Source organism: Sciurus vulgaris (genome assembly GCF_902686455.1).
Source record: "Sciurus vulgaris genome assembly, chromosome: 15".
NCBI classification, from domain to species: Eukaryota; Metazoa; Chordata; class Mammalia; order Rodentia; family Sciuridae; genus Sciurus; species Sciurus vulgaris.
Genome location: NC_136476.1, coordinates 2,237,616 through 2,261,433, shown reverse-complemented (window position 1 = coordinate 2,261,433; position 23,818 = coordinate 2,237,616). Strand labels below are relative to the sequence as shown.

Sequence of the window (23,818 nt, the reverse complement as noted above, 5' to 3'; positions counted from 1 at the left end):
TATTTGATTTTTGTGGTGCTGGGGATTGAATCCGGATCTTGTGCATGTAAGGCAAGCACTTTACCAACTAAACTGTGTCCCCAATCCCAGAAAGTTTTTTTTAAGTGCTTTATTTTCATTTTCTTAAGTAATTTTCTTACTTTGATATTAATGATATAAAGAACCTTCCAGCATTTTTTGATTCCATCAACTCCGTGTTCTAGGTATTCTACTTTTTTTCCCCTCTAGTCTGCTGGGTGCACTATCATTTTCTATTCCATTATTATGGCTGTTAATTTTGAGGCTCTTCTCAGAGTGCTTACTTGTGGCAAAAATAAATAGCAAGTTGTCAACACTGATCTCCAAAAGAATTTTCTTTTTTAATCTTCCTATCTGTTTAACCTCTCAAGAAACAGGTTCCTTCAAGATTGCTCCAGGAAGGTTTTAATCAGAATTGTTAACTGAAACAAGGCACACAGCAAGGAAACTGCCTTGTAAAGACTGAGCATAGGTGTCAGAGGGATGAATTGGTGGTGATTTATAGCCAGTGGTTGGAACTAGGGGATACATCTTGAAAGAATTGGGATTCTATTTTCTTTGTAGCTACTATTAGGAGCACAGTCCATGCTGGTATCTTTTGTAGGAAAATACATGGTTTTGAAGTTAGTTCATGGAAAAGTGGGACTGTGGCTTTTCCTTTTCTCCTTGCTAGCTTAATCTTATTAGATTCAGCTCTTAATTGTCCAAATTTAGAACTAAATAAATTGGAAATATCACATACTTGCTGTGTGCACAACATAGCAATAGTAAATGTTCTTAATCTAATGCTAACATTCTTCAGCTTGATAATTTTTTAGTTGTTTTCTATTTTTCTCACCCTCTCTGTTAATAGCATGTGCGGTAATTGCTGCTGCTTTTGTCTGAGCCAGATAGTTCAGTGTTAATGATGTGACTATTCTCTTACAGATGCTGCCTATATAATAATCACCAGGCTAAGGACTGTATTGACTCCTTTGTTACTCACTGTGTTCGGGTAAGAAATACAGTTTAAATTGTAGTAATGTATGCTTTAGAAATTGTGGAGCTGGGCGCCTTGGTGCACGCCCATGTCTCAGGAGGCTGAGGTGGGAAGATGGCGAGTTCAGAGCCAACCTCAGCAAAAGCGAGGTGCTGAGTAACTTAGTGAGACCCTGTCTCTAAATAAAATACAAAATAGGACTGGAGATGTGGCTCAGTGGTCAAGTGCCCTGAGTTCAATCTCCAGCAACACCCCCCGCACCAAATTGTGGGATATAAGTCCTTTAATGTTATTAATTTATGCATTTTTTATCATCTATTTCTTCATCACATTCAGTGAATAAATTTTTAAAGTACTGTCTCCTCTTAACACTTGAGTGTTGACATTTTATAACCTATAGCCCTCTTGGCAGGTTGTTACATCCAAAGGCAACCTTGGATGACCTCTCACTACACCCTGAGAGGTCACAGATATGGGAAGTTATAACTCCCAGCTGGGAAAATAGCAGTTGTTCCTCATATTTTCTTTTTAATGAACTTAAGAAATTTACTTTTTTTGACTGTATAAGATTAATAACATTCTTAAATGCTGTGTACTACACCTTAATGAATAGGATTTTATTAAAATTAATTTAGATAAGGTCTCAAACTTTTTTTCAAGCCTCAGGTAATTAGGAAAAATGCAAACCTTATGGTAGATTAAATTATTAAAAAATTCTTATTTAATTTTATAAGTATGTATCTTAGAGAACTCAACCAGGTAGATCTTTGGGACCTAATTCATTTACTAAATATGTATGACAATGCAGTGTGGTGTAGCGAAAGAACAAATTGATAGAAGACCAGATTTCATTTTTATCACTAACATTTTATCAGGCATATTTCTTTACTCTTATATAAGCTTTCTGCTCTTTAAAGAATAAGATGCTAAGTCAGGTTCAATGTCTCGTATCTGAAATGCTTGGGACCCGAATTGTTTCTGATTTTTGAGTGTTTTCAGATTTTAGAATATTTGTATAGGCTTTATAGGTTAAGTATCCTATTCTAAAAATCCAAAATGTTTCTAAATCAAAACTTTTTGAGATTTTGAGTTTTCAGATTAGAGATACTCAGACTGTACCTCCTCTATACCTCTCTTTGAATAGTTGATCAGAGGAGATACTATCTATCAAAATGTACAAATATAAAACCGTATTATACTTCAAAGATCTTACTCATATTTTTAAAATCAGAGCATTCTGTTGCACATGTTTACTGTCTGATTAGTGAAATGTTATTTTATGAGAGTACTATATAAAGAGACTAGTAATAGAAAAACCTTAGGGTTTATAAATATTAACCATTACTCAAGTCACATAATTGTTAGGTATTCTGTTGTATTTAAAGTAGCACAGAAACATCGGCTTTGAACACTTGGGGTTTGGCTTAAAATAAATAGAAGAGAAATTGTCCTCTTGAAATATCAGGAAGATATCTCAAGATTGAAGGAAGATATTTCTGCCATTTGAAAACAGGTTTCACCAACAGCCATGTTTTTTTCTTTCCACATTTTTTTATTGCTGCGTTATAGATATACATAATGATGGGATTTGTTGTTTCATATTCATATATGCACACAATATGACAATATAATTTCATCCTCTTTTTTCTAGTTATTGATAAATTGTTATTAACATTCTTTAAAAATAAACATCACTATAAAAAATAGGCCTGATTTTTAAATACACAGAATTTCTTCCCCTGAAGCCAGATTTTGAGAACTTGGAATGTTTATTCTTTTGTATAAGGAAATGTCACATTGATGGTTAACAAATTATATGTGTATTACAGCCATTTTGTAGTCTTATTCAGATCCATGGACATAACAGAGCTCGACAGAGAGATAAGCTTGGTCATATTCTTGAGGAATTTGCTACTTTGCAGGATGAGGTAAGAATTTGCTTCTTTTCTAAAATTAATTCTCACACTTTGCCTGGATTTTCAAAAACAATTCTTTGGAACAATAAGGTGACTAATTTTTCACTAATTTTTAGATGAGTGAAAAGGAACTTTTTACCTAAGAATTTTAATAGTTTCATATATACCAAATGAAGAGATTATTGAAGGAAACAACAGTAATTCAAGCTGATAAACAATTTATATCTTTGTTAATCAGGATAAATTATGAAGTATATAGAGAACTATGATTTTATGGCAAGTTTACATTATAATAAAATGTAATAATTTTTAATTTACTTTGTGGGAGTTATTAATTGACCTTAAGTCACTTATTTGTATTTTGTCATTTAAAATGGGTATCTTTTAGTTTAGGTAAATGTTAACTATTGTGAAATGAGAACTTTGCATATAAATGTAACCAAAAATGCATTTCAAAGTAGGAGTCCTTTGGGTGGTGAGATTTTTAAGTTCTCTTATGACCTAAAAAAAATTTCAATGTTCTGACATTTTGACAGGCCGAGAAGGTTGATGCAGCACTTCACACTATGCTGTTGAAACAAGAACCCCAAAGGCAACATTTGGCCTGTTTAGGAACCTGGGTCCTTTATCATAACCTTCGAATTATGATACAGTATCTTCTAAGTGGCTTTGAATTGGAACTCTACAGCATGCATGAGTACTATTACATATACTGGTAAGAGAACAGTTTGAGTTAAAATTGGTGGGGGGAGTGTATAAGATGCTGAGAGAGCATCTGTAAAATAGTGTGATATCAGAGTACTTTTTCATTTAGTGTAGTTTAGATGTAGGACAGTTGGAAAAATGGCTATCAAAAATTAGAGGTGGGTCAACCTGAATATGTTTAGTGCTCTAATATTGTACAAATGTTTTCCCATCCATTTGAATATTTATGTAAAAATTAATAAAAGTGACTCCAAAGTAAATAGATTAATTGAAGATCTTTTATTTGCTTTTATGAAGAAAACTCATTTTTCCCTGACTCAGGGCACTGATGTACTTGATGGAGTGAAAGTTCAGAGTGGAACCAGGTCTTTTTTCTCCTGGGAAGAAATTACACACAGCCAGAATGATCACTAGGAACATAACTGTTTCATGCTCTGGCCCTGAAACTTGGTGTTTTAACTCTGGAGTTGATCAGGGATGATCTTCAGTAGATAAGTTCTTCCCTTTCACTGGAGGACAGGATAAAGAAACCTACTAAGACAGTGTGTTTGACATTATCTTAGGCATGACAAAGTTGTCATGGAAAATAATTTAACGAACATTGAATGTTAATGAATTCAGGTATCTTGCATCAGTCTTAGTCTGGCAAAGTGTGGAGATGATTTCAAATTAACAATTACCTGTGTTACTCATCATAAACACCTAAATTTGGCAAATTAGACTTTACAGTTTGCCTTTTTAATTTATTTTTTATTTGCCTTTTTAATTTATTTGAATGTATTTATTTGCTTTTTTAATTTATGTGATTATATTTAATTTAAAAATATATTCCTTGGAGTCTCTGCTCTGAGGAAGAAAAGTAATTTTCTTCTACACAGTTGACACTTTTGTTATCATGAGCAGCAAGGGATCTTAACTCTTGGCTATGAAAATCGAATTTGAGTATTGCGGTGGTAATAGGAGAATAATTTACTTTTTTTTTTTAACAAACTGCATTTTGACTCATTGTACACAAATGGGGTACATTTTCTATGGTTGTGCATGATATAGATTCATACCATTCGTGTAATCATACATATACATAGAGTAATGATGTCTCAGCCCACCATTTTTCATATCCCCCCTCTCATTTCCCTCTATGTAATCTAAATATTTTTTAACATTTATATAGATAATACCAAATAACCCATGCTACTTGGAATACATTTTGTTATTAGCTCCTAGTAGCTGTTCCTCTTGATTATGTAGAGGAGTAGGCTCATGTTCTTTTTCTTTGTGATTTGAGGCAGCTAATTGGAAGCTTTGCTCTTGTTTTCTCAAATGAAAATACAACTTTTTCTTTTCCTCTCAAAGAATTGGGATCTTAATCAGCAAATGAATGATAGATATACCATTACAAATACATAAACAGGTTCATATCTTATTAACAAAAGAAATGTTAATTTTGCCTATAAGTACTGCTGTGGCCTTTAAGTTAGTTCTGACCTGCTTTTTGGCTTCAAAATTACAGATTGGACTCCTACATTTTCCAAAATAATCTGTTGTTCATGAATGTGATCCCCAAAGCATGTAGATTCTTTCGAAATGAACAGCAGAAAGTGATTCTTCATTGTTAACATGCACCGTAGTCACTTGTTGAACTCAGTCCCTAGAGTTCCTGGGTTAGTAGGTCTAGTGCAGGACCCAATTGTTTCCTTTTCTGATTAATTCCCAGCTGACAGTGCTGTGGACCCTCAGGTGGCAATTTGAGAAACATTGGTTTAGAATGTTAGTATTCTGACTCTGCGTAGATATACTTGTGTATTAATTTTGATAAAGCATGTAATAAAAGCTCATTGAAGTACCTGATGTTTGGGGAGAAAGGCCTGAATCCTGTCAGTTTCTTCCTTCATTTCTCTCTCCTTAGAGTAAATAATTCAGAGATGGAAGGCACCATTAATTCCCTCTAGAAATTCTTCATTAAGATAGAGTATATATATACACCCTCAGATTTTGTATTGTAGAGGGGAAATTTTTTTCATTTGTATTTGTATCATAAAAGGATACTATAACAAATGCTTATATTTCTTTTTGTGGTACTGGGGATTAAACCTGGGGCACTCTATCACTGAACTACGTCCCAGACCTTTTTATTTTTTTGAGAGTCACCCAGAGTTGCCCGTCTGGCCTCAAGCTTGTGATCCTCCTGCCTCAGCTTCCAGGATAGCTGGGATTACAAGCATGTACTACCACACCCACCCAATAAATGCTTTTGTTAAATTCAGTGCCAGGAGTTATTTTCTCTTCATATGAAATTAGATACTTTTTGTTTATCAGATAAAATTACATTTTACTTTTTGCCTTAACTACAGAAAACAAAGTGGTTGGTTTAGCTTCACAGTACTAAGTCATTCCATTTGTCTTTTGACTAGTTTCTGTTTTACTTTAAAATATTTTGTTTTATATGGGTTTGGTATTGTAAACTGCCTTACATTTTTCTAGGAAATATTGGAAGTAGGCATTATATACTCAAACTTGATCATGAAGTTTCTTATAAATCTGTGATTTTCACATACTGTAGTTTTTTTTTTTTTATTATTGAATATATTACAAAGGATATATTCATGTCCCACATTGGAACTACGTCTCAGGTTTAGTTTGTTTAAAATTCTGAAAAATTAAGTATGTGGTAGAATAATATATTTTACATTTATTGGATAAACTCAAGTAAGTTACAAGCTTAAACATTTTTAATGTTTTAGAATAGTTTTCTATAATGCCAGTAATTTTATGCCATTTTCTGAATTTATTTGCCTTACTTGCTTTGCTTGCTTTTATGATTAACAGGCAAAAAAATTTTTTTCTTAAAAGACTGAGGTGAAAAGTGTTCTGATAATAAAAACAATTTAGTGGGCAATTCATTTGTTTTATGTATGTTTATAATTATAAAAAATTTATACTCCATTTATGTATGATGTGTCAAAGTGCATTCTACAGTCATATATGACTAATTAGAACAATTAACAAAGATGTTATATAAAATGCGAAAAGGGAAATTAATTACTTTGGGGGTGGGGGACGTACCAGGGATTGAACTCAGGGGTACTCAACACCGTGCCATATACCCAGCCCTATTTTTCTATTTTATTTAGAGACAGGGTCTCACTGAGTTGCTTAGCGTCTCACTTTTGCTGAGGCTGGCTTTGAACTCGAGACCCTCCTGCCTCAGCCCCCTGAGCTGCTGAGATTACAGGTGTGTATCACCAGGCCTAGCTTAATGCTTCTTTTTCTTCTTTTTTTTTAATTAAAATCTTCTTTACTTTTTACAGACTGCATTTTGATTCATTGTATACAAATGGGGTACAAATTTTCATTTCTATGGTTGCACACAATGTAAATTCACACCATTCATGTATTTATACATGTACATAGGGTAATACTGTTTCTTTCTACTATCTTTCTGTCCCCCACCCCCTCCTGCGCCAGTTTCCTCTACACCATCCAAAATTCCTTCATTCTTCTCTCCGGACCCCTCCACCCCTCCCCCTTATTATGTGTCCTCATCCACTTATCAGAGAAAACATTTGGCCTTTGGTTTTTTGGGCTTGGCCCAGTTCACTTAGCATGATATTCTCCATCTCCATCCATTTATCAGCAGATATCATAATTTTATTCTTCTTAATGACTGAGTAACATTCCATTGTGTATATATACCACAGTTTTTTATCCATTCAACTATTAAAGGGCATCTTGGTTGGTTCCACAATGTAGCTATTGTGAATTGAGCAGCTATGAACATTGATGTGGCTGCATCACTGTAGTATGCTGATTTTAAATCCTTTGGTATAAACCAAGGAGTGGGATAGCTGGGTCAAATGGTGGGTCCATTTCAAGTTTTCTGAGGAATCTCCATACTACTTTCCAGAGTGGCTGCACCAGTTTGCAACTCCACCAGCAATGTGTGAGTGTGCCTTTTTCCCCATACCCACACCAACACTTACTATTGCTTGTGTTCTTGATAATAGTCATTCTAACTGGAGTTAGATGAAATCTTAGGGTGGTTTTAATTTGCATTTCTCTAATTACTAGAGATGATGAGCACTTTTTCATATTATTTGTTGATCACCTGTATATCTTCTTCTGTGAAGTATCTTCCCAGTTCGTTAGCCCATTGATTGATTCGGTCTTTGTATTTTGTCTGTAAAGTTTTTTAAGTTCTTTATAAATTTTGGAGGTGAGTACTCTGTCTGAAGCGCATGTGGAAAAGATTTTCTCATACTCTGTATGCACTCTTTTCACATTATTGATTGTTTCCTTTGTTGAGAAAAAGCTTTTTAGTTTGAATCTATCCCATTTACTGATTGTTGCTTTTATTTCTTATGCTCTGGAAGTCTTGTTAAGGAAGTCTCATCCAAAGCCAACAGGATGGAGATTTGGACCTACTTTTTCTTCTATTTGGTGAAGGGTCTTGGGCCTAATTCCTAGATCCTTGATCCATTTTGAGTTGAGTTTTGGACAGGGTGAGAGATAGGGGTTTAATTTCATTTTACTGCATATGGATTTCCAGTTTTGCCAGCACCATTTGTTGAAGAGGCTATCTTTTCTCCATTGTAAGTTTTTGACACCTTTGTCCAGTATGAGATAATTGTACTTACGTGGGTATGTCTCCATGTCTTCTATCCTGTCCCATTGGTCTACCTGTCTATTTTGGTGCCAATACCATGCCATTTTTGTTACCATTGCTCTATAGTAGCTTTTAAGGTCTGGTATTGTGATACCTCCTGCATCAGTCTTCCTGCCCAGGATTGTTTTTGCTATTCTGGGTCTTTTGTTCTTCCAGATGAATCTCATGATTGCTTTCTGTATTTCTATGAGAAGTGTCATTGGGATTTTAATTGGAATTGTGTTAAATCTGTATAGCACCTTTAGAAGTATGGCCATTTTTTAAAATTTATTTTTATTGTAAACAAATGGGATACATGCTGTTTCTGTTTGTACATGGAGTAACAGCATACCATTGGCATAATCATACATTTACATAGGGTAATGATGTTTGATTCATTCTGTTATTTTTTCCTTACCCCCCACCCTTCCCACCCCTCTTTTCCTTCTATACAGTCCCTCCTTCCTCCATTCTTGCCCCCCTTTCACCCCCCATTATGTGTCGTCATCCGCGAGATCATTCGTCTTTTGGATTTTTGAGATTAGCATGATATTCTCCAATTTCATCCATTGGCCTGCAAATGCCATAATTTTATTATTCTTTATAGCCGAGTAATATTCCATTGTATATATATACCACAGTTTCTTTATCCATTCATCAATTGAAGGACATCTAGATTGGTTCCACAGTCTGGCTGTTGTGAATTGAGCAGCTATGAACATTGATGTGGCTGTATCTCTGTAGTATGCTGATTTTAAGTCCTTTGGGTGTAGGAAGTATGGCCATTTTGATAATATTAATTCTGCCTATCCAAGAACATGGGAGATTTTTCCATCTTCTAAGGTCTTCAGTTTCTTTAATGTTCTGTAGTTTTCATTGTAGAGATCTTTCGCCTCTTTGGTAGATTGATTCCCAAGTATTTTATTTTTTTTTTTTGAGGCTTTTATGAACAGCAATGTTTTCCTTTTAGATGTTTCATCGCTAATGCTTATTTCTTATAAAACGTAATTTATTATTGAATATGATCATATGTTATCACAAAACCTTATAAAATTATCCTTTTGGAACTGAAGGTATGCTGAACTTGGTATAGTGTATACTTAGCATGTATGAGACCCTGTGCTCTATCCCTAGCTCCTAAAGGTAAAATAAATAAAGTGAATTAATAAAGACTATCTATTATTGCTAATACATGTGTTGATAAAGCTATCTCATTTAGACATGTACCATTAACTTGTATCCTTGTATCCTTCAAGGTATCTCTCTGAATTCCTTTATGCATGGTTGATGTCAACATTGAGTCGTGCCGATGGTTCTCAAATGGCAGAGGAAAGGATAATGGAAGAACAGCAGAAAGGTCGTAGCAGTAAAAAAACAAAGAAAAAAAAGAAAGGTGCTGTGGACTTCTTTTCAGCTTAAAAAAGAACAGTAGAGAGTACTTTACTTTTGACAAAATGGAAAGCTCTTTGTGAATTGTAATAAGTGAATTAGTCATTATATTTTAGTTCTTCATCCCTTTAGAGATTAAAAGGTAGAAATGGAGCCCCAGTAATAGTGATATAAGCCATTTTGATTCCTTTCTTTACCTTTCTTTCATTTCTTTTTTATTCCATGTATCAGCAGATCTTTTATCAAGAAAGTAACCACATGGAATATGCAGATCAGACAGGTTAGGGAACAAGACATGGACAGAGCCAGAGGTCTCAGAAGGAAGGTAGCTGTACAGCTGTACTGTTAACAGTGGGCACAGGAAGATGGCACAGAACTCCTGAGGCATAGTCCCAGAATCACGAGGAAAGAGACGTGTTTTAAGGGATGCACTATTGATCACTTAGTAGCAGATATCACTATAATCATAAAATACTACTTTGTGTTTCCTTAGAATTTAAGCAGTTTGTGTTGGTCATTGAATTACTATTCATGGGTTTCCTGTGTTAACAAGTTAAGTCTGGTGATTTCAGACAGGTTTAAAATTATTTCATCCTAGAATTTTATAGTATTAGCTATAAAATTATTATTAGGTTTTCAGTTGTATTATTTGCAAATTATGGTCGTAAAACAAAGTTTAGTCTATAGGAACAAAATGAAGTTTAATAAACAAGCTGAAAGAGCTTTTAAGATTAAATTTTCTCCTACCATAATGTAAGAGGAAGGAAAGAAAAGAATATAGAAGATTTTCTCTGTAATTACAGTTCGCCCATTGAGCCGAGAGATCACAATGAGCCAGGCATATCAGAACATGTGTGCTGGAATGTTTAAAGTAAGTTTTTGAAAGTGAAGTTCTGCTTGCTATTTAACTATATTGCTATTATACAATCTACTTAAAATGAACTCTTCCATGATTCTTTCCAGGTTTTAATTTGACCTTTTGTTTTACTTCCCCTTTGCTTAAAGGTTATTCTTTTTGAAGTCTAGTTGTTTTCAACAAGCATTTGAACTGTCTGACATTTCGTACTGAGTACATTGGTCTCTGTTTCATACATGACCTAATTAATGCCTAATTAAGAGCTTACTTCTGATAAACAGGAAAGCTTTCGTGGATGTGATGGTATTTGGGGGGTTTTTTTAGGAGTATGTTTGGAAGGGGGTGGGCTCTGCAATGAATGGCATAAGCAAAAGCAGGAATTTTCGGGAGGTACTGAGTAAAATTTTTAAGTTGTATTTGGCAACTCAAAAAATGATTTGAAGCAACTAAAATCCATAAGGCAGAACCAGGGTCAGTGTGCACACATGTAATCCCAGCCACTCTAGAAACGGAAGCCTTCACTTGCCAGCCTCAGCAACTTAGTGAGTCCCTAAGCAACTCAGTGAGAACCTGTCTCAGAGTAAAAAACAAAATAGGCTGAGGATGCAGCTCAGTGGTAAAACACCCCTGCATCCCGATCTCTAGTACCAAGAAAACAAAGCACATGGCACATAAAATTAGAATGACTAATAAGTTAGTTTTTCTCTTCCTGTTTGATTTCTGAGCCATGAATTGTTTCAAATATATATAAATTGCTGTTTGGTTTCTTTATTATTGAAGATGTTTGACTTTTCGTATGTTTTCCTCTTCTCATTTCCTTTCCTTCAGACCATGGTAGCATTTGACATGGATGGCAAAGTACGCAAACCCAAGTTTGAACTTGATAGTGAACAAGTTCGGTATGAGCACAGGTTTGCTCCATTCAACAGTGTGATGACCCCACCACCAGTGCACTACCTACAGTTCAAGGTGAACCTACATACAGTGAAATCATTGTAGTCTTAACCTTCTTAGAGATACATACCTAACCATCTTGTTAAAATAGTCAAACATTCTGTGTCCTTGGGGCAAATGATGAAAGCAGCAATTTTAAATAGTGTGAAAATTGTTTGGCTTTGTTGGATATATGCATCACCTTACCAGTTAATTAAATTATGACAATAATATGAGGTAGTGTGAGGTTTGAAAGTTGAATGTTACCTAGGGAAAAAGAACAGGGAGATGTGCTGCATATTTGTTTCAGTATCTTTGTATGAATGGAAACTCAATGTAGAATTCTATAATAGTTTAAAAATGTACTTTAGAATACTTCACATTAAACACACTTTGAGTAATATTCCCCCTTCTTTTTAGGAAATGTCTGATCTCAATAAATACAGTCCTCCTCCTCAGTCACCAGAACTGTATGTGGCAGCTAGTAAGCACTTTCAGCAGGCAAAAATGATTTTGGAAAATATCCCCAACCCAGACCATGAGGTAAGACTGAATTCATTGATTCTAGTGGGTAAGCTTGTAGGAAATACATATCTTACTACTGTGTGGACTTTATATTGTTAATAAACAGCCTGTAATTTTTTTTGCCAAGGATTTTAAATAGCTTTGCCAGCCTGACCTTGTTAAGTGCTAAATATGAAAAATGATTTGGGCATTTATCACAGGAACATTATTCAAGCTGTCCGTTTAAAGGCTATTACTTTTGAAGACTTTATTTTGAACTATCAGAATAAACTTTGAAAATAAGTAAAATATAGCCGGGCGCAGTGGCAGATGCTTGTAATCCCAGCAGCTCGAGAGGCTGAGACAGGAGGATCAAGAGTTCAAAGCCAGCCTCAGCTAAAGCAGGGTGCTAAGCAACTCAGTGAGACCCTATCTCTAAATAAAATACAGAAAATAGGGCTGAGGATGTGGCTCAGTGGTCGAGTGCCCGAGTTCAATCCCCAGTACAAAAATTAAAAAAGGTAAAATAATAAGTTTCAGGCTTGTGATCTTTTAGTAATTTGCTGTATTCCTACGTTTATTGAGATAAATTTATTCTGTAAGAGTTTCCTGTAACAGCTATTATGTGATTTGAGGGGAGTATATCCATGGAGGGATGATTTAGTAGTATCCATCGAAAAGCACAAATGCTGGGCTGGGGTTGTAGCTCAGTGGTAGAGCCCTTGCCTAGCATGTGTGAGGCATTGTGTTTGATCCTCAGCACCACATAAAAAATAAATAAATATAATAAAGGTATTGCATTCCATCTTCTTTAAAAAACACATACACCCAAAAGCTTAGATTCAGCAATTCTGCTTCTTAGGTTTTATCTTATAAATACATGCATGAACAGGAAGTGAGGGAGTGGTGAATGTATGAGTATTCACTATAGCAGGGTATTTCTAATAGCAAAAAAAATGGAAGAAACTTTAGCATCGATTAGCTGGGAGTCTGAAAAATAATGACATATCTATTCGTTGAAATACTCTACAGCTTTAAGAAGGGTAAGAAAGATCTTTATATGCTATAAAGGCATGCTCTTCAGGATGTAATGTTTAAAAAGCAAGGTGCAGAATAGTATACTGTAAACTGCCATTTCAATCAAAAGGGGATGAAAACTGTGTGCAAGTATTCTCTTATATGAATATATAATATCTCTAGAAAGATAGATTATTAATGAAGTGTTTGACTTAGGAGAGCTGATTGCCTTGAATGAGAGGTAGGCTAGGATGTAGCTCAGTGGTAAAGCATTTTCCTTATATGTGCAAGGCTCTGACTTCTATCCCTAGTGCCAGAAAAAAAGAGACGAGAGATTTTTGTGGGTGGAGGAGTGACCCCCAAACAGGGGAACTTTATCACTGAGCTACATCTATATTCCCAGCCCTTTTTATTTTTAATATTGAGACAGGGTTTCACTAAGTTCCTGGGGCTGGCCTTAAACTAATGATCCTCCTACCTCAGCCTCCCAGGTTGCTGGGATTATAGGCTTGTGCTACCACTGCACTTGGCTGAAAGTTTGAAAAAAATCATATTCCATCTAATATAAGAAAATAAGTGGGAATGTATAAAGTTCAGAGATGTACCTGTAATAGATGGCACATTTCATTTAGTGGGAATTTCATTCACTTAGCAAAGATTTATTGACCACTTAGTGTCCTCACCAGAAAATACAAATTCCAGCCCTTATAGAGGTGGAGGGGAGGGGTGCTGGAATCCACATGGAGAAAGATGCAGGACAAGTGATGCCTGGGATATTTTAATAGCAGCCAAGAAGTGGTGTGGCTGGAGTGGGAGGAACATAGGAGTGAGCTACTGGAGGGTTTTGAGCAGAGGAGCAATCAGATCTGACTTGGGTTGTAAAGGATCACTTTGGCACTGTGCTGAAAATAGACTGTTGCAGGGCAAAAAATAGAATCTGGAGACCCAATCAGGGAGTAGACGATAGGATTAGTGCAAGAAAGAGGTTGTGGTGACAGTGGAGGTAATGAAAAGTGATTACCTTCTTCTTGTATTTAAGATCAAGTTTTTTGGATTGACTGGTGGATTAGATGTAAGATGTGAGAGAAAAGGAGAAATGGATGACTTCAAGGATTTTGACTTGAGCAACTGGATGCATTGATTGATGTGGGCAAAACTAACAGGAGGCCAGACAGGAGTGGAGTTTTAGACATGTTAAATTTGAGCTACCCAATAGACTTGGAGATCTGAGCTAGGCAGGTGTGGATGTCTGATGAGGGGAAGCCAGTGCTGAACTTGTGATAATGTTTATTTCCATTGAGAAGTCTGGAAGAAAGCAGCAGTGGGAACTTTTTGGATTATTCTCTAAGAGAAATCAAGGATTTTGTTTCACTGTTGTGTTCAAATTGTGTTCAAATAAAGCCTTTAAACAGTTGGTGGTCAAAAATAACACTTAGTACTCAAGGGACACTCAACTTCTTGTCAGTCTTGATTCTGAGCTTTTAATACCATCATGTGTCACTTAATGATGGAAGATGTCCTGAGAATGCTTTGTTAAACAATGTTGTATGGACATCATAGCATACTTAAGACAAACCAGTTTGACTGTAGGTGATGTCTTAGGGGACCACCATCACATACATCGTCGCGGAACATCCTTCTATTGGCGAAAACATCTTTATGAAGCACTATAGTACATATTAACTCATTTAATCCTCACAACAAATCTATCTCCATTTTTACAGATGAAGAAACTGAGGAACAGAGAGAGTAGAAAACTTGCCAGAGGGTTCACAGCTTGTTAGTGCCACAGCTGGGATTTGAAAACATTCAGCTGAACTCCACAGTTCCCCTCCCCGAACTCCACAGTGCTCCCTCCAGGCACTACACTGTGCTGCCTTTGCAGGGCTTGGCAGCCTGGTGTTCTGTTCTTTTCATGAAAACACGATACAGCAGCCCTTCCAGGGCTTCAGAGTTGTCTGAAATGAAGTTTTTAAAATGCCTTTATTTAATAAACTTTCAACACTTCCATTGAGCCAAGTTCCTATTCATGTCTCTTACATAACAAACTTTTGACTGTGAATTTTATTCTTATGATAGCTTAATTCTGTTCTTGTTTTAGGTCAATAGAATTTTAAAGGTTGCCAAGCCCAATTTTGTGGTTATGAAGTTGTTGGCAGGAGGACACAAAAAAGAGTCAAAGGTAATACATGTGGGGGTAATTACTGTGAAATGTCACATTTTTAAAAATTCAATGTGTAAATAGTATTACAGAAAAAAAAATAATTCTAAACAAAATGAACAAAAGTCATCCTAAAAGGTTTCTGTCAGCAAAATATAAATTAAAGTTTGCCTTTATTTTTTATTTTTGGTACTGGAGATTGAACTCAGAGGCACTTAACCACTGAGCCACATCCCTAGCAAACACCTCGCTTCCCTTTTTCTGAGGCAGGGTGTCACTAAGTTGCTGAGAATGGCCTTGAACTTAGTGGTGAGCCTCCTGCCTCAGTCTTCTGAGTTGCTGGGTTTATAGGCATGCACCCCTATTACTGGCTTGACATAACATTTTATGACTGAAAATTTTGAGTCTGCTTTCTTTCCCCCATCCCATGTAAATTACTGAATGACTTGGGATAAAAAAGAAAATGGGTAAAAACAAAGATAGGGGAGAAGTATTGAAGTACTTAAAAGTCATCTACCTTTGGAAAGGCAAATGTTTCAATAACTGAAAAACTTCTTTCTAAAGCCTCAGAAGATGTGAGTCTTTAGGTTTCCCTTGGTAATGCTGCTACATCATCACTGTTGCTTCAACCTGTTAGCATTAGCTCCACATAAGAGGCCAAGGTCACAGGACTTTTGTTGGCATTTGTGCTTCATCTTGTTTATTCTCATTGATTTTGTATGATCTGTCTTCCTTTTCTCTTGCTCTGTTGTACTAATGACTCTCATTTTATTACTTAGTACCTGAAACAACCCTGAAAGTAAAAAATTTGCTATTCCCTGGTCTAATTGAGTTCCTCTCTGTAATTTAAGTCCCATTTTCCTTTTAACCATTTTTGGAAGATAGAAAACAGCTGGTGGGTATGTTTTGTGATGACCTTCATTAACCCAGAAACAAGTTAAATCATTTTTCCTCCAGGTTAGTTCCTGACTTGTCATTAAATCAATTTTTTATCTCTTTTGTGCTGCCTCATTTCTAAAAATACAAGAAACTCTAAAAATAATGTTTGTTCTATTTATTGCCTATATACTAGTAAATGCAAAAATTGACTTTCTGGTTTTCCTTTACAGGTTCCTCCTGAATTTGATTTCTCTGTTCACAAATATTTTCCTGTTGTGAAACTTGTTTGAGAGACTGAAAAGGTGATAGAATCTACTTTCAGATTCTGCTCCCAGAAGTTATATCCATCAGTCTTACCACATAACGTAAAGTGAAATGGATTTCTTGGATAACAGCCCATTATAAGGAATACTTTTAGTTTGACAGCCTTACATGATGTTAAATGAAAACTGCTGTTTTAAAGTGGTTTATTATGTTCCATGGATGAAACTGGTCTTACTGAATGCATTGATGAACGTTATATGGTTTTATTACAGATTTAATCATAAATCATTTTTTATGAATGATCGAGTGAAAATAGTGTTTGTAAAGGATAATAAATTTCTTGACAAAAAAAACAGTGCATCATTGGAGATGAAAAACGGTACCTTTGTTGATACATGTTAAGAACTGAAGGTGTTTGCTCTTTACGATTTTAGCAGTTCAAAAACAAATTACCCAAAAGTAGTTTCAAATCAAGCAATTTATTGAACACTTAGATGAGACTTTGGCAAAATAAATTTAGAAGGTTTTTTTTTTAATCTCTAAGATACAAAGGGAGGCTAACTAACATGGAAATTGTATGTATCATGACATAGATATCTAAGAATACAGATATTTAAAAGAAATATTAACTTTACGAACTCTTAAAAGACTACACATTGCTTGCTGGTAGCATTTAAACAGTAGCAAAGTAGAAATGTATATAGATTGTTAAATTTTAGGTCTAGATTTAAATGTAGCATATTCCTTTTCATTTACTTCATATTTAGTTTAATCCATGAAACATTCAAGTGGGGTTCTGTTCAATATCCTCTGCTTTGAGAACTTGACTTCAGTCCACCCGTTCCAACAAGTGCTGGGTGCCAGAGACCCTACCCTTCCTTTGCTGCCTATTTCTCTTCCTGTTCCTGCTCTGGTGTTTGCCATGGCAGCTGTCCAGGTATTTGGAGTCTGCCGTTTTAGGGGGAAATATTAGTAGAATGAGTTACACTGGTTTAAATTGATCTTTGTTGTTTAGCCTACACCTAGCAACAGTTCATTTGGTTTATGGTAGAGGTTCTGAGTTTTAAATATCTTAATTCTGATTTGACACCTTTGTGTGTGTTTGCATTTGCTGAGGAGCAAACCCAGAACCTAGCCTCATGTATGCTATAGGCAAGTGCTTACTGGTGAGCTGTATCCCCAGTCCCTTGACATTTTTCTTGAAACCATGATATTGAAGCTTTTTCCTGGAGATACTTTTAAGCAGCTAATCTCATTGAACTTGCCTGCCAGAAGAGAGATGATTTTAGGATAAAGATGTTCCTGATTCCTCAGCTAATGTAGTCTGTCTCTTGAGAGTGGCACAGGCCTTAACCAAGAATAATAGGGAGCCTGAAATTTCAGAACCCAGAAATCTTAGAAAAAAATGACCTGTAAAATAGAAACTTAGAACTGTGGAGAAAGTATATTTGCTCAGTCAATTTAATTTGTTGAGAAGAAAAGCACTGTTTCTGATTGGTAATTTCTGAACATTTTAAACAAAGGAAAAAAATGGTAGGAAGTATGTATGAGAAGAAACAAAGAATCAAAGGAAAAAGTTTAAAAGAAAGGGCACTGACAACCAAGTTATAAAGCTGAAAAATTCTTTCCTTCCCAGTGATCAAGACAGGAAATATTCTAAAAAATACATAAAAGAGAAAAAAAAAAACTGTTAATGCAACAGGATTGCTTTTATTTAAGAGGATCCTATGGTATTTTTTAACCACTCTATCACTGGGTCAGCAAGCACAAGAGGAAAGTTACTGAGATTCTGTTAAAGAGCATTATTTTTTGAAGTGAATCTAAGAACAAAGAGTATCCTGTTAACTCATTATCAACTAAAAAGCAAAGAATTAGTGTGTGCCATTAATAGAATCTTGTGCTTTCCTTTTAAGTAGCTTTAAAGATTTTAAGGTTTCTAATCAGAAACAGATTCTTTTTAAAAATTTTTATAAAAAAATCTATTTCAAGGTCCTAAAAAACCAACAGGGAAATGATACTTCTCTCCCCTCAACAGAACTTATAATCTTAGGAAGAATGCTGAAAAACAGGTAGGTAAAATGCAACGTGCTAGTTGCTATAGTTTTGGTCTTAAATTCCCCCAAAGGCCCATGTATTACAAACCAGCCTGTGCCACTGTTGGAAGGTGGTAGAACATTGAGGTTGAAAGTTAGGTTGTTAGGAACTATTCCCTCAGAGGGGATATTGGAAGCCCATGGTCTCCTCCTGTTTCTTCTCTCTTTCCTGGCTGCCACATGGTGAATAGCTCTACTACACACCCTCCTGCCACAGTGGACTGCGCAACCACAGGCCCAGAGCAACAAGACCACACAGAAGTTCATGAACCTGTGAGCCAAAATTAACCTTTCCTTTTAAAAAGTTTAAAAAGTTGATCATCAGGTATTTTGTCACAGTAACAGCTAACATTGGTTTAGATCTACCTCACATGGAACCATCTTTCTGAGCACTGAAGGTCCAAGAGTCTTTAGCTGATAAAAGGAACCTAGACAGGGAACTAGAATGTGCACAAGCCTAGAGGCAAGAGGATGGAAACTGGGATAAAAATGGAGCAAGAAAGGGAATTGGAGAGATGAGGTTGACAGGTAAGGCATTGAAGGCATTCCTCAAGAACCTGGTGACCAGGTTAAAGAATTTAGACTTTATTCTTTTATCCAGGGAAATGAGGGGATTAAATCAAATTCACAGTGATTCAAAAAGAAGGGATGCGTGGGAGTTGGTTATACAATAAAAAAATGTTCTTAACTCAGGGAGTGGTAAGGGGGTGGAGTATGAAGGTTTCAGCAGTATGGCTAATAGGAAGTGGTAAAGGAATGGGTAAGTTTGTGTGGAATTAAGGGTGATTCAGAATTTGATTTTGGCAACTAGAGGTGCCCTTGGCTTATGTAGATAGGAGACAGTTTGGGCATGAGGATTCTCTAGAGATTGTGATGTCTTTGGGATATCCTGATGAAGTTGGAAGTTTTATTTGAAACTGAAAGATGCAATCTGAGGTGATTGATGAATAGAAGATCAAATGTGGCCCTAGACATGTAAATTAATGCTTTGGGGGTTGTAGTTGCTTAGGGATTATATAGGGAAAGAGCCTGAGATAGGTCTTCAAACAGGCTTGGGATGACTAAGTTCTACAACTGGGTCAGGGAATGGGGAGGCTGCTACAGAAAGCAGCTACAAAAAGCTTACTTCAAACATACCATACCACTGTTAGGTAAACTGCTGTCTGTTTTACTGTTTAGTTTTCACATGGCTTAATTTCCTGACAAACACAATATATTTCCTTAGATATTGGTCAAAGAACACCCTATTTGATTTGGAAGAGGCATTTGCTTCTCTTTTTCCTTCCCCTCTGGCTTTGTTTCTGAGTGCTGGAAAAAGATGGCGAAGGAGACTTACAGGAAGATAAGCAGACTGCAGGGCCACATACAGCTATGATCAGTAACAGAAGGATCAACTGGACCCACTGGATTTGGCACGTAAAGGTAGCTGTTGACACTAGGGAGAGCTCTTGCTTGAAGGGGTGTGATAGAGGCTGAAAAATCAGTTGCGGTGCAGGGTGGAGTGAAGAAATGGAAGACTGACTCAACTGGGCTTGAGAAATAATCATACTTTCCCCCACTCTATTTTATGAAGATTTAGTGCGATCATAAAAGATGATAAATTGCAAGCCCTACAACTCAGTTAAAATCCACTGTTCTCTGCCTCATGACCTAATCTTTACCCAGGAATACCCTATTTGGCCCTTGCCACTCCCACTTTATTTCTGACCTGTACCTTTGGCTTCCTTTGTACTCCCAAGACTCTTCTGGCCAGTAACTCCAGATTCAGTAAGTTTTAGCTAAAATACCACAACCCAGGAAGGCTCCTCCCTCTCCTGATTAGGCCTTGTCCCTTAAACACTGTTTTATCTTCCTGTTTGCAACAGTTAAGGTGGAAACTGACTAAAGAAGGTAAGAAAGTTGCTAAGAGCTTGGGACCAAGGAAAGATGTGAGAACACAGGATGTCTGGGATGCAGAGGAATTAGGAGGTCTGGCAAGTTAAAGTGTGATAGAAACTGGTTCCTTGGCTAATCTTTGCAATATTGGTTTAAACACAAATTCGTGTATCAGATGCTTCCAAATCTAAGGAGAACAGGGAGCCAGAATTGGTTGCTTTTGCAGTGAGGGACTATAAAAACTTGGCATGACTGAACATTTTCATTATCCTTATTATCCTACACTGGATAAGTGTTTAAAATATTTGCTTTCAAAGAGTTGAAATGACTTGAGATGCATGCATTCACACTGTAGGGTTCTTACTATAGTCCTCTGCAAATATTGCATTCCATGTACATGAGTATCAGCTTTTGGAGGACCACGCAGCAGTTCTCTGAATGAGGTGCAATCCATGCAACATCTGCTTAAAACTCAAACATCAGTCACCCTTCAAGGACAGCATGATGCTTTATTTCACTTGTTGACTTATAGAATAACTCAAAAAACCAGAGCAAGGAGATTGTTATGTTACGTCAAGATTGTTTACAGAAAAACTCAAGTGTCTACCACTGGGTAAACTCTTAAAAGTACTCTTAAATGATACTCAATACAGCAGGGGTTTTTTGGAAGAGTGTCATAACACTTAGGTGAATGTTTTATTGTTTTGTTTTGTGAAAAGGTAGACATGATCCATTAACAGGGAGGCCCCAGTGTTGTTAGTTCACTACATTGTTGAGAGACAAATAGTGAAAAAACACCAGAACTCTTCCCCTGGCATACTTATTAAGGCTAAGTGGAAAAACAGCTTGGTCATAAAACATTGACATTCTGTCTCATTCCATCTCATTTAAGGGAAACCACTATGCTTTACCAAGAGGTGAAAGCTGAGTCTTTAGGGATCTAATAGGGGGTGAAAGGAAAACAGCTAAAAACAGTGAAAGCTATGAAAACATTTTTAAAAGTTGAACAGTACTTTATTTCTCAGCAACTCGATGCACACTAAACATGAATAGACACCCCCCCCAAATTGAGAAAGCGTGAGTGAATTCATGTCAACTCTTAAGACTGGGATACAAAGGGAAGTTGGAAAAGGACAGATAAAGTCTTCTAATGTTCCTTTCACATTGTTCTTCAGTTTGCCCTTTCTGGATGTACAAGTTAAATCTTAGTGACTCAATGAAAGGATATTACACATGAGGAACATTCAAATTGGGGACAGGAACAGGAAAATCCCTGCCTTTGATGATTGCAGGGCAAGGCAGATCAGCTCACCAGCTAGAAGCCCAACAACTTTTGGGCCCAGTTTTCATCTCTGAAAATGAGGGTGTTAACCAAGTAATCCATGAGGCCCAAGCATCTCAAATCCTGTGAATCCTTCCACTTAACCCTTTAGAAAGCTTCACTGAAAGTTTAAGTCGTTAATATGACTTTGCCAGTGATTGACAAGTGGTAAGAGCCTATTTACCAGTAGTATTAACCAACTCAAATAACTACATTATCACTGTAAATTATGTTTAAAATCATTTTATTAACTCGATTTTTAAATCAGTTTTGTAAGTCATTTACCATGAGCTAAATATGTAAAACTGACAAAAACAACTACGGCATTTCTCTCACCTTTCTAAGCATTCCCGATTTGTAACACTGCATGTGTCCTGCAACACCAGTCAACTTTTTTCTTTGACTTGGGTAACAGCAGGTGTACATCTGTTCCCAGTGCCGTACCTGTATGTCCATGCTCTTGCTGTGGGCACGCAGGTACCAGCTCTGTTAAGTCTAATCCAGCCATTACTTGGCAATACATACTTATTGGAGAAGGTTTCACTTTGCTCACACATAGAAAGCAAAGAAAGTAAAGACCAAAAATGTTCAAATTATAAGTCACTTGGTAGGTAGCCTCTTGTACATTAGAAATGACAGCATTTTATTTAAGTAGTGTTTTTAAAATTCTCACATAAAACATCTTTGTATTTAGGCTTGTTTAAAACTGTTTCTACTGATGTTTGTGTTAACAGTCAGAGCTCTAGGCCACTGATTGTAAGAATCAATTAGCTAGTCATTCACTGTGTGCCAGTGAGAACAGAAACAAGGGGCTGGCACTAGCACTTGGCACAGTATGTAGAGAAGAGGACTCCAGAGGGAACCCAGGGAGTTCTCTGTATGTAACGCATCTCTCCTTCATATGAGAGGGACTCTCCTACAGAGTTATATTCCAGAATAAAGAGGTGCTGATTGTCACCATACTGGAAGATCTTGTCTTCTACTTTTGGTGTTGACCTTATGACAGCCCTATTAGCCAGAAAAGTGTGACAGATTTTGACATCCTATATAGCATAGACACTTTAAAAGTACCCCCCAAAAAACTGTCTTATCGCATTTTCCTACAGAAAGTACATACTAAAACTGTATAATAATCATCTTTAGATGTACAATTTACCTAGTACATTTCACAGTTTTGAGTACTCAGTCACTCGTGAATATTCTGTAGTGATCTCTGTTCAGTCCTGATGTGTAGTATGTGATTCCAGTTTGATTTACAGTGTATGATTCTGCTTTTCACGCTGATCAAGTAAATTTATGGTATCTCTCTTCTGGTCTTCAACATTAAAAACTGAAAAGGAAAAAAGTTGCATAGTAATCTAATATTAAACATCTTCAGAAACCAGCTTGGGCACATTTCACTTCAGTTTCTACAAATTGTCATAAAGAGGACTGTATCTCCCATAGCAACACTGTACTTTGGCATTTCATTTCTAATCAAGAACCACAGTAAAACATGATGTATGTGGCCAACAGTATACCACAAAACAAAAGCTACAACATCTAAAAACACTGCAGTTATTTCCCACATGGAAATAAAGAATCCATGGCCCTCCTGTGCTGCATGACTTTACAACTGCACCTTTACCAGCCCAGACTGCCTCCCGAGAGCCACACATATTGCAGCTTCAGGCCACTTGTTACTCAAAGATGCTGTGTACAGAACTGATGTGCCTTCCACCAGTAGGTCTTACTCAAAGGACATAAAAGTCACAGTCTTATTATATATTCCATATTAAAAGGTTAATGACTCAATTAAACACTGCCATAAAGTTGGAACCAATGGCTTTTCCATCTAATTTCCCTGGAAGAAGCAAGGTCTTAAACTATTTCAATGGCATAATCTTAAAATGATGCTGAAGCTAATGTTAATGGCATTTCTCCAACTTAAGCTATCTTAGAAGACTGAAAGAACATTTCTTTACGTTGCCTACCTCTTCATTTTAAAACCTCCTCACAAGGTCAAACCCTTAATAGGACACCCGGGTATGAGATGAAAGAATACAAAGTACAAAGCCAAACATTTAGTAGGACATTATGCTCAATTCCAAGAGTGTGTCGAGACCATGAACAGGCTCTTCACAAATCAAAGATATTACTGGAGTCCATGAGGTGCAAAGAATAGAAAGGTGGAGATAGCTTGTGTTTGCTTAAAACTCTCCCTGTTAATAACCTTTTACTCTTTAGAAAAAAATTACCTAAGGAGCCCATAAAAATAATTTAAAAA

General features: G+C 36.3%; 2 protein-coding genes across 6 annotated transcripts in view; one reads left to right on the top strand and one right to left on the bottom strand.

The window, feature by feature from the left end:
- Positions 1 to 22,600, top strand: part of NAA35 (N-alpha-acetyltransferase 35, NatC auxiliary subunit) — a 105,126-nt gene extending 82,526 nt beyond the window's left edge. For all 5 annotated transcript variants that reach the window (XM_079113375.1, XM_079113374.1, XM_079113377.1 and 2 more), the window contains exons 15-23: positions 946 to 1,012; positions 2,827 to 2,925; positions 3,450 to 3,628; positions 9,517 to 9,653; positions 10,453 to 10,520; positions 11,334 to 11,474; positions 11,859 to 11,981; positions 15,061 to 15,141; positions 16,230 to 22,600. In XM_079113375.1, the coding sequence (XP_078969501.1) occupies positions 946 to 1,012; positions 2,827 to 2,925; positions 3,450 to 3,628; positions 9,517 to 9,653; positions 10,453 to 10,520; positions 11,334 to 11,474; positions 11,859 to 11,981; positions 15,061 to 15,141; positions 16,230 to 16,289 (955 nt within the window). In that variant the 3' untranslated portion in view covers positions 16,290 to 22,600. The remainder of the gene's footprint in view (positions 1 to 945; positions 1,013 to 2,826; positions 2,926 to 3,449; positions 3,629 to 9,516; positions 9,654 to 10,452; positions 10,521 to 11,333; positions 11,475 to 11,858; positions 11,982 to 15,060; positions 15,142 to 16,229) is intronic.
- Positions 21,780 to 23,818, bottom strand: part of GOLM1 (golgi membrane protein 1) — a 62,591-nt gene continuing 60,552 nt past the window's right edge. The window contains 1 exon segment of the mRNA XM_079113379.1: positions 21,780 to 22,882. Within this exon segment, the coding sequence (XP_078969505.1) occupies positions 22,806 to 22,882 (77 nt within the window). The 3' untranslated portion in view covers positions 21,780 to 22,805.